This window comes from Branchiostoma belcheri, unplaced genomic scaffold, assembly GCF_001625305.1.
Source record: "Branchiostoma belcheri isolate BF01 breed outbred unplaced genomic scaffold, Haploidv18h27 scaffold45, whole genome shotgun sequence".
NCBI lineage: Eukaryota > Metazoa > Chordata > Leptocardii > Amphioxiformes > Branchiostomatidae > Branchiostoma > Branchiostoma belcheri.
The window spans coordinates 1,829,236-1,842,593 of record NW_017804076.1 but is presented as its reverse complement, the minus strand read 5'-3'; the positions used below and the strand labels follow the sequence as shown (position 1 = coordinate 1,842,593).

At 40.0% G+C, this 13,358-nt stretch overlaps 2 protein-coding genes across 2 annotated transcripts in view; one reads left to right on the top strand and one right to left on the bottom strand.

The window, feature by feature from the left end:
- Nucleotides 1-10,597, top strand: part of LOC109478674 (ATP-dependent RNA helicase DDX42-like) — an 18,450-nt gene extending 7,853 nt beyond the window's left edge. The window contains exons 12-25 of the mRNA XM_019780339.1: nucleotides 831-878; nucleotides 1,016-1,113; nucleotides 1,388-1,481; nucleotides 1,661-1,741; nucleotides 1,917-2,018; nucleotides 2,302-2,403; nucleotides 2,821-2,945; nucleotides 3,319-3,411; nucleotides 3,549-3,722; nucleotides 5,264-5,410; nucleotides 6,328-6,498; nucleotides 7,771-7,883; nucleotides 8,293-8,500; nucleotides 8,918-10,597. Coding sequence (XP_019635898.1) covers nucleotides 831-878; nucleotides 1,016-1,113; nucleotides 1,388-1,481; nucleotides 1,661-1,741; nucleotides 1,917-2,018; nucleotides 2,302-2,403; nucleotides 2,821-2,945; nucleotides 3,319-3,411; nucleotides 3,549-3,722; nucleotides 5,264-5,410; nucleotides 6,328-6,498; nucleotides 7,771-7,883; nucleotides 8,293-8,500; nucleotides 8,918-9,298 — 1,937 coding nt within the window. The 3' untranslated portion in view covers nucleotides 9,299-10,597. The remainder of the gene's footprint in view (nucleotides 1-830; nucleotides 879-1,015; nucleotides 1,114-1,387; nucleotides 1,482-1,660; nucleotides 1,742-1,916; nucleotides 2,019-2,301; nucleotides 2,404-2,820; nucleotides 2,946-3,318; nucleotides 3,412-3,548; nucleotides 3,723-5,263; nucleotides 5,411-6,327; nucleotides 6,499-7,770; nucleotides 7,884-8,292; nucleotides 8,501-8,917) is intronic.
- Nucleotides 10,598-11,191: 594 nt separating this feature from the next.
- LOC109478744 lies at nucleotides 11,192-12,944 on the bottom strand. Its single transcript, XM_019780462.1, has 2 exons — nucleotides 12,371-12,944; nucleotides 11,192-12,043 (listed from the first exon to the last, which is right to left on the bottom strand). Exons 1-2 carry the CDS (start codon nucleotides 12,864-12,866, stop codon nucleotides 11,604-11,606), a joined length of 936 nt encoding a protein of 311 aa, XP_019636021.1. The 5' UTR covers nucleotides 12,867-12,944; the 3' UTR covers nucleotides 11,192-11,603.
- Nucleotides 12,945-13,358: the final 414 nt, after the last annotated feature.

The window sequence follows — 13,358 nt, the reverse complement described above, 5'->3', positions numbered from 1 at the left end:
AATTATTATAGAAGTGGGTATATTCACTGGCTCGGCGATCAAAAGAACAAGTAAAACCCAACAAAACTGGCTTGATATATATCTTATATACTGTAGTATAAAGACTAAAGTGTACTGTAGGAATTAGTTCTTCATATCATTGTATATCATTTCGTATGATATACGTATTTACAATTAGCCTTCTGTCATGTATTTGTAATAATAATAAACTTATCATCATTATTATTTCAGCCTACGTCCTGTTTCCTATTTACAAAAATGTAATAAGGTAGTGAGATGAGCGCAGCAAAGTCCTTTGTAACTAAAGCTGTCAAAAAGACTCGAAGTTTACTTGCAGTCTGCAGAGGATGTCATTGATTAAAGTTACATGCTGTGGCCTAATTGCAAACATGGTAAGAGTGTGTGCTGAGTGAATCATTGGTACTGTGGTATGTAACTTTATATATCCTAGTATCTCCTATACATGGCACTACAAGACTAGTCTATGGTAATGATCTTTGAGTGGCAGACGGGTAGACTTGGCCTTACAACGGCAAAAACATTCAAATTCCCCAGTTATAACGTTGATGTTACTCTATAAACAGCATATAAAAGTCAGTAATATAAGCAAACTATCCTTCTACCTTTCCTTTCCTAATAAAGGTATAACGTAAAATCGTAGGCAAGACCATCCTGAGGTAAACATATTGCATTTGCTTGCAAATGTTACCTTTCTAGTTTGTACATTATTCTCATTGTACATGTAGTTAAAAGTAAGACAAGCCCAATGTTTTATTTGAGAAAGGGTATCCATTTGAAATGTTTGAACTTCATATTGCCTGCATTTTCAGAGCCACAAGTCAGGTCTATAGCCAATCATGTCAGACCAGACAGACAGAGTAAGTAGACACTGTTTCTTGTGATGACTTTATAATTATACTCTGACTTTTTTTTTATTTACCCGTACTACAACTTTCAACTCAAAAGAAGGTTCATGCAAACTTGTATATGTAATGTGGTGCTATGGTTCCTCCAGCCCTACTGTTCAGTGCCACCTTTAAGAAGAGAATAGAGAGGCTGTGCAGAGACATTCTCATGGACCCCATCAAAGTGGTGCAGGGCGATCTGGGAGAGGTAGGAGGAGCTTCCGATGAATACCACGTCTATGTGTATTAGCTTTCATTTGCAATGTCTACTACTACTAGTAGTAGTAGAATTTTTAACTATATCTGGTAAAGATAGTATTCTTCTGTGATGGTAGTTTTAATCTTCCATTTGTAGTGAAGGCCAACAATCCAAGTGCCCTTAAACATGTTTTGATACTACAAATTCATTTTTTGATATTGTGAATTGTAAGTCCAAGAAATGGACTAGCTAACACATATATGCTCAACTGTATTCTCTACAGGCCAATGAGGATGTACAACAGATAGTTGAGATCTTCCCAGCAGGTCCACCCAAGTGGCAGTGGCTGACTAGGAGACTGGTGGAGTTTACTTCAGGTACAGTACAGCATTGCAACATGTACTGCAGAAATTCTAATTTGTCTTCTTTCACAAACTCAGGATGCTACAATGTACAAATCTAGTCTATGTTACACCACATAATGTACAAACTTGATTACAACAAAATCACCAGTAACACTTTTTAAAACTGTCTTTGGTTTTCTGGATTGTTTCAGTTGGCAGTGTTCTCATCTTTGTGACCAAAAAAGCCAACAGTGAAGAGCTGGCATCCAACCTCAAGGCTCAGGACTTTGAAGGTAACAGACCATCAACTATTTGTCCTACAGTTTTAACAGTACCACATTTTATGAAAGTCCTAAATTATTGTATGTTGATGCTCTTAGAATAGGCCATGGTGATAAATTCAAAATACTGTTACAGTGAAGTAAAAGAATTATGGCTAATGCTCTCACATTTCTCACACTTCTCAAGCTGGTTTGCTTCACGGTGACATGGACCAGAGTGAGAGAAACAAAGTCATCTCAGAGTTCAAGAAGAAAACCATCCCTGTACTGGTAGCTACAGATGTGGCAGGTAGGTACACAACTGTAAACACTGAACAAAAAATAACCTCTAATGTTTAGGTAGCAGCTAGCAGTATGATATATGGACTTTGAACTAAAAAAAAATTGTTTTGATATCTAATATGATTTACTTCATAAACAATGTAAATTAAGTTTTTCTGACAGTAATGAAAAAAATTACTAAAAGTTAAGAACAAAAAATCAATTTTTTTAAAAGGTTCTGCTCTTTTCTGTGTCTACAGTGTTCACATGTGATATAGATTTTCATAGAAAAAAATTCATGTTTTTTCCAGCTCGTGGTTTGGACATTCCCTCTATCAAGACTGTAGTGAACTACGACGTGGCTCGTGACATCGACACTCACACACACAGGATCGGCAGAACAGGCCGTGCAGGTAAAACAGAAATCACTGCTGATTCTTTTCTCAAGTCAAAACAATAAGTTCAGCTAGAACAGTGGATCCAAGCATGTAACAAGTCCACTACATGTAGTAAATACAATCATTTATGTGACACAGGAAATAAACCCAAAATACATGACAGCTTTTTTGTACTAATTGAATGAGGAATGAGGAAACTGTATGCCATTGGACCACAAAACAGCAAGAAAGAAAATCGTTTTGTTGTTTGTAGCTTTTACATTTTTAGGTAATCCAATAATTAAGACTGTATAGACTATAGGCACAATAAGTTGCAAGTATTCACAACTAATATTACACTTAGTTTCTAGTCAAAGTATACATGCACATAGAACTTCCTACGGCATTTTGTATGATGCTACTTCAATAAATAAATTGATTGTATTACCTCAGGTGAGAAGGGTGTGGCGTACACCTTGATAACCACTAAGGATGTGCACTTTGCCCCACATCTGGTGAGAAACCTGGAGGGAGCCAACCAGAGAGTACCTGAGGAACTCATGAACTTAGCCATGCAGGTACACAGATCTTCATATTTTTTTACATTTTGTATTCAGTAAACTTTCTTTCATTTGTGACAAACCTTAGTAATTTTGATGGACTGAAATAAAAAGGACTCTTGCAGAGAGTTTTGCTATGAAAGGGAATGTAGTTGAAATGTCATGTGGGACTGAAATCTGCATTTTCCAAAATGTGATGCCAAGCCTTACATCTAGTACTGTTATAAAATATTAAACACTGGTACCTGTGGCCAAAAATTTTCCTTTTTTCTCTGTTTGCTATACATTGTAGGTTTGTGTGTGTAATGATTGTACCAGTGCGATGTACAATGTACATGATTTATGTGTAGCTTTACTTGTGTACATGTGTTTGCTGTATCTCCCTTTACAGAATAACTGGTTCAGGAAGAACCGGTTCAAGGGTGGTCGAGGCAAGAAGATCACGGGTTTTCAGAAGAGAGAGAGACCTGGACTTGGAGCAGACGTAAGGAATATTCCCTACCTACCGACCCTAATTTTTTCAGGACTGAAACAAGAAATGCAACATTTTTTTTCCCTAGGCCTTGCAGGTTACTAGGCCATACCATACTAAATTCTCACCCAACATTTTTTTGGCAACAGCTGAGTGGTGGAGGCAGTAAGAATGACGACTACGGTGATGACGAGGACGGAAACATGTCGGCCCCGATGACCTACAGCACGTTCGGCGGGGACAACGCCTACTCTGCCGGCGCCAGCCGCACGGCCGCCGGGCCACAGAGCGACCGACTGTCCGCACTCAAGAGTGCCTTCATGGTAAGGAGAACCTACTAAAGTTTATATGCCACAATGTTAGACTGGTTGAATATTGTTTGACCTTATGTATTAGAAAAATAGAATCATTATGTTACATTTTGTTGTATTACTTGAATGTATAGAATTTTGAATTTCCACAGAATTTAGGTTCATTCTTTTCAGGTTGTATACCCAATTTTGGTGCACCTGCATTTCTGAGGTTAGGCACACCACAGTGCACCCAGAGCTCTTATTAAGTCATTAAATTTGGTAAAAGTGCACATGTGCATATGAGATAACCAGTCTTTTTACCTTCGCCAAGAAGGTTATGTTTTCAGAGGCGTTCGTGTATGTGTGTGTGTGTGTGTGTGTGTGTGTCTGTAAACACGATAACTTGAGAAGGCCTTGAGGGATTGTCTTGATACTTGGTAGGTAGGTAGGTCTTGATGAGACCTCAAAATGATTAGATTTTGGACCCCCTAGCGTCTTGTTATGGTACTGCAGCTGAACTTCCGGTTTTGATATCTCATGATCTAGACATGCTAGGGTGACGAAATTTAGATGATAGGTAGCTCTTGTCCTGGGGAAGACGTGACGTGAGTTTGGGCCCCCTAGCGGCTTGCTCTGGAACTGCAGGGCTACATGTTTGAAATTATTCAAAAGACGATAACTCAAGAACCGGTTGACGGATCGTCGTGATTTTTGGTATGTAGGTAGCTTGCGTGATGCTTGATATAATTATGTGACAATTATGCAAATATGGATGTAATTTGCATAATTTATGGCGAAATTCTATAAATCAGCTGTATTCCATGATAGGACTATTGAAGCTTGTGAAATTGGTAATTGAGAAAAAGAGAAACACAGGCAGATATTGATTACGTAAATGAAGACTTAATTTGCATAATTAATGAGAAAATTTTTTAATTATGCAATGCTAACTGCCTGGAATTTCATACTTGTGATATTTGAAACATAAGTGAAGGTGAACATCATTAAACATAATGTATTCAAATCAGGACATTCAGGACCTCATTTGCATAATTTATGAGGAAATGCCAAAATGGCATTGTTTGTTAATATAAGACTGTCCTTTGGTTGAGAATATGATACAATGATATAATTCATGAAAATGAGGATCCTATTTATTAAATCAGGGGGGAATAATCTATAATTTGGCAGTCATAAAGATTAACACCATTTGGCGAAGGTATGAGATCGGGGAACTCTAGTTTAAAATATTTTTTGCTTGCTACCGACTCTAACTCCACTGTATAAACAGAAATTCACTTCCCAGTATGGGCCCATAATAAGCAGTGGATAGATGCATTTCTATACATGTATAACAAATGGGAAACTTTTTCCTACGTTTCATACCTTAACTCACTTCTAGTTGCTGCAATAGTGTGTAAAGGTACTTGTACCGGTGCAAGTGCAGTCAAATTTATGTGCGCTCTTCCAATTTCACATGCACATTTAAGGGGTAATTTTAGCCCTGTCACCTATTACCAAGAAGACTGGTTTTGAGCCCTGTATGTGTATACTATTTTCTCATCACACAGACTCAGTATAAGAAAAAGTTCCAGGTAGCCAGTGACTCGGCCAGGCCCACTTTCAAAGGTGGCAGCAGCCTGAGCACAGTATCAGGCAGGGGAGGGTTCACCAGTGGGGGCAGTCTGCACACTGTGGACTCACCAGGCACTGGACTTGTGAGTTATAGGGCCTTGACTGAGAGTCTTAGAACATGCTGGAATGGCACAACATCAAGTGTGAAAAAGGAAAGAGAAGCCATTCCAAGGTGTTCCACAGACCTGTGAAAGGCTCTGTGTGTGGTGACACAGCTAACGTTTTAATTATTAGTACACAGAGCACAGTAACATCAACAGCATTGGCCTGATAACTGAAGGGCAGCTACATGTAACATGCGTACTGCTGCTTTGCTGACTGGCTTGGAAAGAAAACTTGCATCCTTTACAGTATCTCACTGTAAAAAACAAAGAAAGGCCTCTGCTTTTTGCCTTCTGTTGTGATTTCTAAAGATACATGTAGCTGCAATGTTTGGCACTTTGTGATGTTTCTAACTTTTTATCTCAGTTCCAGAATGGTCAAGAAGTTTGCAGTATTGCTTTTATCCAACACTGAGCTGCACATTATACAATCTTCAATGTACCTCTCTAGTCACTGTGTTCACAACTCTTCTAGGGAAGTGATAATGGAAAAAGGCTTGTGACAACTGTTTCTGTCACTGTTCCAATGTTGTCTCAGACTGTATCTTTGGAAAGCTGTGAGCACGTTTTCTGAGCTTTTCAAGTAGTTGCAGTTCTGGTGTGTGTTTGAGCAGACTGTACTAGCTAACATTGCCATAATAAGCTGAGCACGTCGGCAGAACAATAAAATTACTATGCCTGTGCGAAAACTGTAATAGTGTATAGTGTGTAGGCAAAAAAATCAAATTTTACCTACAGTCTATAGTTTTCAAATATTGTGTCAGAAAAGATATTGTCTACAAAAAGTTGACTGAGAGTCCAATGGAAAGCGTGAAATATCCGGATTTTGCACAGGTGCAGTACGTTCTGCTGACATCCTCCACAGCTGTGGTTGTGTAACCGTTCTCCTTGGTCCCCAGACGCAGTACCAGAAAAAGTTCCGGCCGGCCAGTGACTCTGCCAAGCCTACCTTCAAAGGTGGCAGCAGCCTGAGCACAGTATCAGGCAGGGGAGGGTTCACCAGTGGGGGCAGTCTGCACACTGTGGACATGGCCACCAACCCACAGACAGCCTCACCAGGCAGTGTCATTGTGAGTTCTGTGGCCTTGGAGTGGGTTGTTATAGGCTCCAAGACGACAGGGAATGGCTATGTACATGTTGGATCCATGTGTACTATGGATACCATTCCAGAATTTTTTTTTTTAATGTCGAGAGTATTCATACATGTCTGATCATTTTCTTGTATTGTGGACTGAAATTTAAAATTAAAATGAATTGCATTGTACAAATCTTAACATCTCAATAGTCTCATGTAACATCATTTTGGTGTTTTTATCAATTCAGTCTGTGATGCTTTGACTTAACATGTATGTAGTGGTCACAATTGGTGTCAGAAGTGGGATTCAATGAATTCAATGAATTTCATGTACATGTACATGTACATCTGTCATTCCTAAGTGCTGATGCTGGCATATATGGCATTGGCAAGATTTGTGCATACCAAAGACAATGCAGTTTTACTCTTAATTGTCTCTGCTGGTTGCAAGATATGCCTTCAAAGGATGTCTTCTAAGAAACTTACGTTTATCTTGCCTCCTTTCTTTTGTCTTGAATTGCTTTTTGCCCGTTGCAGTAATTTCTAAACAGCTTGGAACAACTGGACCTGAGTTGCCTGTTTTTTTTAAAGAAGTAACATTCTCGCAACATGATCTGCACCTAATTCATTGTCTTGCTTTATTTTTGCAGCACATTTTCCTGTGATTAACTTGGTTCAATGTTTGTCAATGTTCAAATATTTCAGCAGTGCATATTTTCCTGTTGCTTACTGTTTTTTTTCCTTTCAGCATTCTCCTTTGTGCATTGCACATAATCTTAACGCAAGAGTTACTGGTGTGAGCAAGCATCTCTCTGCATTTCTGTGCCTTAGGCCTGATTTCAACATCTTGCTTGCATAAACTGGCATCTAGTAATTCATAAGGCCATGTTGATTTCATTATATGGATGACATCCTCTGGTAACCCTCAAACTGACACGAATGTGCAAGTTTGACAAATAAAAAAGTTGCCTTCAATATGAAATCTACATGGTCATGACTAAACACACAGATTATGGTATGGCAAATATTAGACTCTTCATTTTCATTTCTTGCATTTTATTCTTGTCCTCTGGAACTGATTTTGGCATTCTACAGTAGTATCATTTTCCAATATTTTTTTTCAATTTATGGCATATATTTGCTCATATCTGCTTTGTACAGTGTACAGTATGGTCAAAAACTTTTTTTGAAACAGAGAAAAATTCATATAATCAAATCAAAATAGAAGTCAACAGTATTTAAGTGATGATTTCATATCCTCCTACAGAGTCAGTACCAGAGAAACTTCCAATCTGCCAGTGACTCCAGCAAACCTTCCTTCAAAAGCGGCAGCAGCCTGAGCACAGTGGGGACTTCAGGAGGGTTCGGTGGTGGACAAAGGTCAGTAATTGGCACACTACAGAATAACGGTAACCATCCAACTGCAAACAGTCTTTTTCTTTGCATATGCTGGTAAATGTTGGCATTTTGCAGCTGGGTTTCTTCTTATTATTACGTTGAAATTATAAATGTTTGAGTGTCTGATTTTGTAGAACTCTTACTAGAAGTTCTGATGTTTGACTGTGGTTTCCCAAGAACCTCCTTGGGTTTCCTGTACAGAGGGGTAAAAAATCATGGTTTGTTTTGATTACATTGAACCCTTTTTGCCCTATGCAATTAAAAAAATTTGGGGACTTTAGGGTCAATTTAGAGAGCAGGTCTAAAACTCATGTATGTGATTTTTGACAGCTCATTTCTTTGATCTTTGCCATGTACAAAGGTGGGAATCATTATTGATTATGTACCCTAGTAGCCCTAGCAGTGGGAAGGCATCAGGAGGATTGGGAGGCTTCCAAAGTGGCAGTAGCCTGTCTACAGTGAAGTCACCCGGAGGCATGGCAGGGTTCCAGAGTGGGAGCAGTCTGAGTACTGTCGGGTCATCAGGAGGGTTCCAGAGTGCAGGGAGTCTACACACCATCAGCAGTCCTACTGGTTCTAGTGGAGCAGCCGACAAATTTGTGAGTTACAGTGGTTTATTTAGTTCTTTTAGTCTTCTAGTCAGCATCTGTCTTTCTGTCATTTGACGGAATTTTGCCACTCAAGACAGACAAAAATCTTGTCCAATCTGTCATCTTTGAGGGACAAAAATTAGCGTATAGAGATGTGGCAAGAGATGTCATTAAAGTACATGCCCCTCAAAATGCAGTAGATATTGTTTCAGACAGTCAAAATTTCAAACTATGTGCCAGGATTATTGCTCCTCTTTGCCTTTGGCACTCGACATGATGATCACACAAAATAGAGATGACGGAAAAAATATTGGCTGTCTGGAACACTGATTTCTTTAGTAAACTTTTCCATCTGGGTTATGGTTCTTTTTAGAAAATAATGCATGCTAGAAAATAGCTGTATTGACTGACTTGCTTCTGTTACAGACAAACTTTGCCATACCCAAGGACCCAGTAACCAGCCCCTCGGCACTGAGCAGAGCACACAATTCGTCCGGCAGCAGATTCAGCAGCTCTTCTAGCAGCAGCAGCAGCTCACACAGAGATCGGGACAGGGATCGAGATCGCGACCGTGACCGCCACAGGGATCATCACGACCACGACAGGAGCCGGGACAGGGACAGGGATCGCGACCGAGATCGGGACAGACACCGGGACAGAGATCGGGACAGAGATCACGACCGCCACAGGCACGATAAAGAGCGGGACAGGGATAGGGACAGCGACGGTTTCAAAGCGCCCGGACCCGTCTCGTCACCACCAAGTTCCAAGCAACCAAAATCAAAGAGAAGCAGATGGGACACTTAAGACATCTCTCCCTGTCCTTTTGTACTCGAATTGTGTCATATATTATAACAATATTACATCTTACAAAGGTCTGTACTGTTGTAGAGCAGGCTGAGTGTTGGTATTACATGTAGTAGATAGATTTTCAAGATATTGAGAGTGTTACGTGTACGTGTACTTAATATTCAAGTAGTGTTCTATCCTAACTATATGTACAGACTATTTCATACAAACAGACGGTTTTTGTGGCTGCTAATTTTTGAGTAGTTTCCATAGAAATCTTGAGTTCTTTTGTACAGATTTTACTTCATTCAGAACAATGATGAGAAGTATATAGTAGATCATACTGCATTGAAGGTTGTTATGATATAATGCAGAACTTATTTTACAAACTATTACTGTAATTGTAACCATAGTTTCTGCCACTGCCTTTGTGTTACATAACATAATTTCCATACATTTGGGGGGGGGGGGCTTTGTACATTGTACTTAATGTACAACTGTACATGCAAACAGTATTTTGTAGTGGAACTACTTCTACATTTTTGTAAGTAGATGAATTTTTGAATTAAGTAAAAATATAGATGATACTTAGAGGGATTTGAGAGAAGTCATGAAATATACTGTCACTGTCTAGAGTTTCGCACAGAAGATTTGCATATCAAACTACTAAGAAAATGTTGTCAACCTTTTTCTTTACCACTGACAATGTTAAACCTTTCTGTCATCAATGAAATTACTTGAACTAAAAGTTTGATGAAATGAAAAAAAAAAACCTAAGCTCCCTGGAACTTTAGCCAATACCAATGTGCTCTTTTGCAGGATAATTCTGTAGAGAATTCTCTTTTAATACAAAGTAGCCGATGTGCTGTGATATGTATTTTGTGTTCTCTATGCATGGGAAATATTGTGTGATCATAGATGAAATTTTACTGATTTGGATTAGTACTGATACTAGTTCTGTTCGATTGTTTTTTCAGAGACATTGCTTTTTAGTCTCTTCAGTTGCAAAAATGTGGACTCTTACTACTAATTGACACTTAGCATTCATTACGAAACCTGTACTTCTATTTTCATCGTTTTAGAATTCTTTGCCTAAGGATGCTTGGGTCCAGATGCCTCTGCAAGATTGTGACTTTTCGAAGAAGACTCTTGAAACCACCTTTACTCTTGTTTGTTTTATAATGAAATGAAGAATACAAAAGCTACCGGGGTATGAATTGAATGAAGAATACAAAACATTTTTTGCCACGAAAATTTTTTTGTCATACATGTGATTGTTTCTTTTACCTTCTACTTATGTGTGCAATATACAGCAAACATTGTATAGTCTACAGTATGGATAGCCAGATTATGGAGGTCCTGTAGAAGCCCTTCCCTTGGTCAGGGTCCTGGAAGCTTCATATAAGAATCGGGATCTTAATCCTGTTGATTTGTATGCGTGTGTGCTAACATAGACCACCTATAGTCAGACTTTTGTTCCCATATTGTTGAAAACTGTGATGAATGGTTTCCATGGTGACAGAGAATCCTGAGCTACCATTGGACTGATGTTCACAGTGATAAATAATCTTGAGCTTCTATTGGTTGTTCTGGGAATGCATGGGAATGGTTCTCTTGAGTTGGAGGTGTGTACGGCCATGATAAGATCTCTGGGAGGAGGGCCACTCAGTTTGTGGTCTCTTTTTTAACCTCCTTGGTGTAAGGTGTAGGAGTATGGTAAAATCGTGTCTTCTTTAAAAAATATGACAGACAACATTTCATGATTTAACAAGGGACATGCCCTTTTATTTCTCAAAACTCAGTTACAACCATAATAACATATTCAGTGATGTGAACATACCATAGGTTATATGTATCAGATGCTATAATGAAAGGAACAAAAACTTGTATTTCTGGCAAAGGTAAGCAGGGAATAGACTTTCATTTTACAAAATGTGAAATATATGTTCAATCACATTATGCAAATAAACCACCTGTAAACGTTTGTTCATGTAGTAGTAATCAGTCACCCCCATACCAAGGGATAATCCTATGTAACATACTTCTGTTCATGTTATGTACTTTCTTTTCTTGGGGTAATTTCATAGGAGTTTTAAACTGAGCACTATGTTTTACATTTTTTTACCTTTCGTTTCATTGTTAGCACTCCAAACAGCCATTAAACATAACACAAATGTGCATTGGAAACAGTTGTGAACCGGAACAATGGTTCTCAAACATATGAAACAGTCATGCAACCACGAGAGATTTCATAAAACTTTATGTCTAAGTACTTGCAGTACTTTCATCCGCCACATAGAGGCGTAACTACGTCATATGTACATTAGCCACCTTCCAGTACTTCTGGAGCTGCCTCCATGGCTTGTCGGCATACTTCATCCACGTACCATTTCCTGATGAAATGCAGGCGGCCGTCTTCCTCTTGGCTCAGCCTCTGCACAACGTCCAGGATCTTCCCCAGTCCTTCCAAACTCTGGCCGACCAACTCCGGCAGATTGTACTGCGTAGCATCTGGGACGTTTGCCGCGATGTTTTTGATCACAACGTTGTCCAACACGTGCGGCGCAGCTACGGACAGTTTGTCGCGAAGACCGTTGACGTAGGCCAGCAATTCTGCCGAGGAGAACTGCTTTGCAATCAGCTCTGCATAGGTGGTGGAGATGGCGGAGATCTGCTCACTGCAGCGTGGATCGATCTCGGTAGGTGGCGCCACTGCCTGGGCAGACTTGGGCTTGGTTGACTCATCCAAGGATGCGGGTTTGTCTGGTATAAATTAATAGAACTTCATCAATGTTTAGGCAACCACATCCATGCTTGAGCAACAACAAACCTTATAGCTTACATGAATGTATCTAAGTTTAACTGGTATAAAGTTTGACCAGACTTGCACCAATAATAATGCACCAAACATGTTGATGCTAGCTATATAGCTATCTGGTATCGAAAATTTCTCTAATACTATCTCAGTATTTGGGCGGTCATTTCAAACGCTCAGTTTGCCTTGTGAATCAGTTTTTATTGACGTGGAGCCCCTAACAGCACCCCTCGCGGGGTACCTATTATTTGGGGCTATTTAAAATGATGATGAACCCAGCTCATTCTCACCTGCGGTTTCTCCCTTACTCCCCTCATCCACAGTCACGGACACCTCCAGGAAAACCCTGCACTTGCGCTGCTTGTCGCTAGGGGTCACCAAATACCGCCTCCTCACCGACAGGTGGAGGTTGGTCTCCAGGGCTTCCTTCACGTTAATGGTGACGGTGCCAACCGTGCGCTCGGTGCACTTCTTGGCCTTACGTATCTTCAAGACGACGTCTTGTTTGTCATCAGACGACCAAGATGGGAACTCGGCTGACTCATTCCAGACCAGTGAATCCGCCTTCTTCAGCCCCGTTCGGAACTTGGTTTGACCAAGCTTCATTGTGGCCATGTACTTGCCAGGACCGAAGCTTCCCTGGCCAGTTGCTGCGTGGACCGTTACTTCCAACTTCGGCTTCCCTTCTCCTGTTTTCTCTCTTTTCACGAGACTTAGTGCCGTCAGGACGTGAACTACGCCGCTAAGGCACTTGTCTGCTACTCGACTCATTGTGGTTTGAAAATCTAGCAGTGCGAAAACTGTGAAGTACAAAGACGCTAAGAAGCTAGCGTGTTGTCCGTACGGAGTTTCGTGTCGCACTGTTGTTCTGTCGCTAGGACGCTAGATGGCGTTCTGTGACGCAACACTGTTCTGGAACGCCTTTTACAATCTCGCGTTATACATTCGCAGAACAACGCTTATCAACACAGTGAATATGATCTGATGTGACGAAACATTTTATTGGTCTCAATTCGATTTCGCGGTCATAAACAAATTGTGTATATTGTTTCGTCAGCGAAATAGATACATGTCAAAGTATTCAAGGGGCACATCCCGGTTTATTTTGGGTCTCAATTCGATTCTGCACACCCTCAACTCTAGCGACCGTCTCTTTCACTCAAGTTTTAGGAAATAATGCTGTAGCAAAAACAATGTGTATGGGAATGAATGATATCCCTCTAGCTACAAGAACAACAGATTTTTACTTCTTCAACCTCTCAA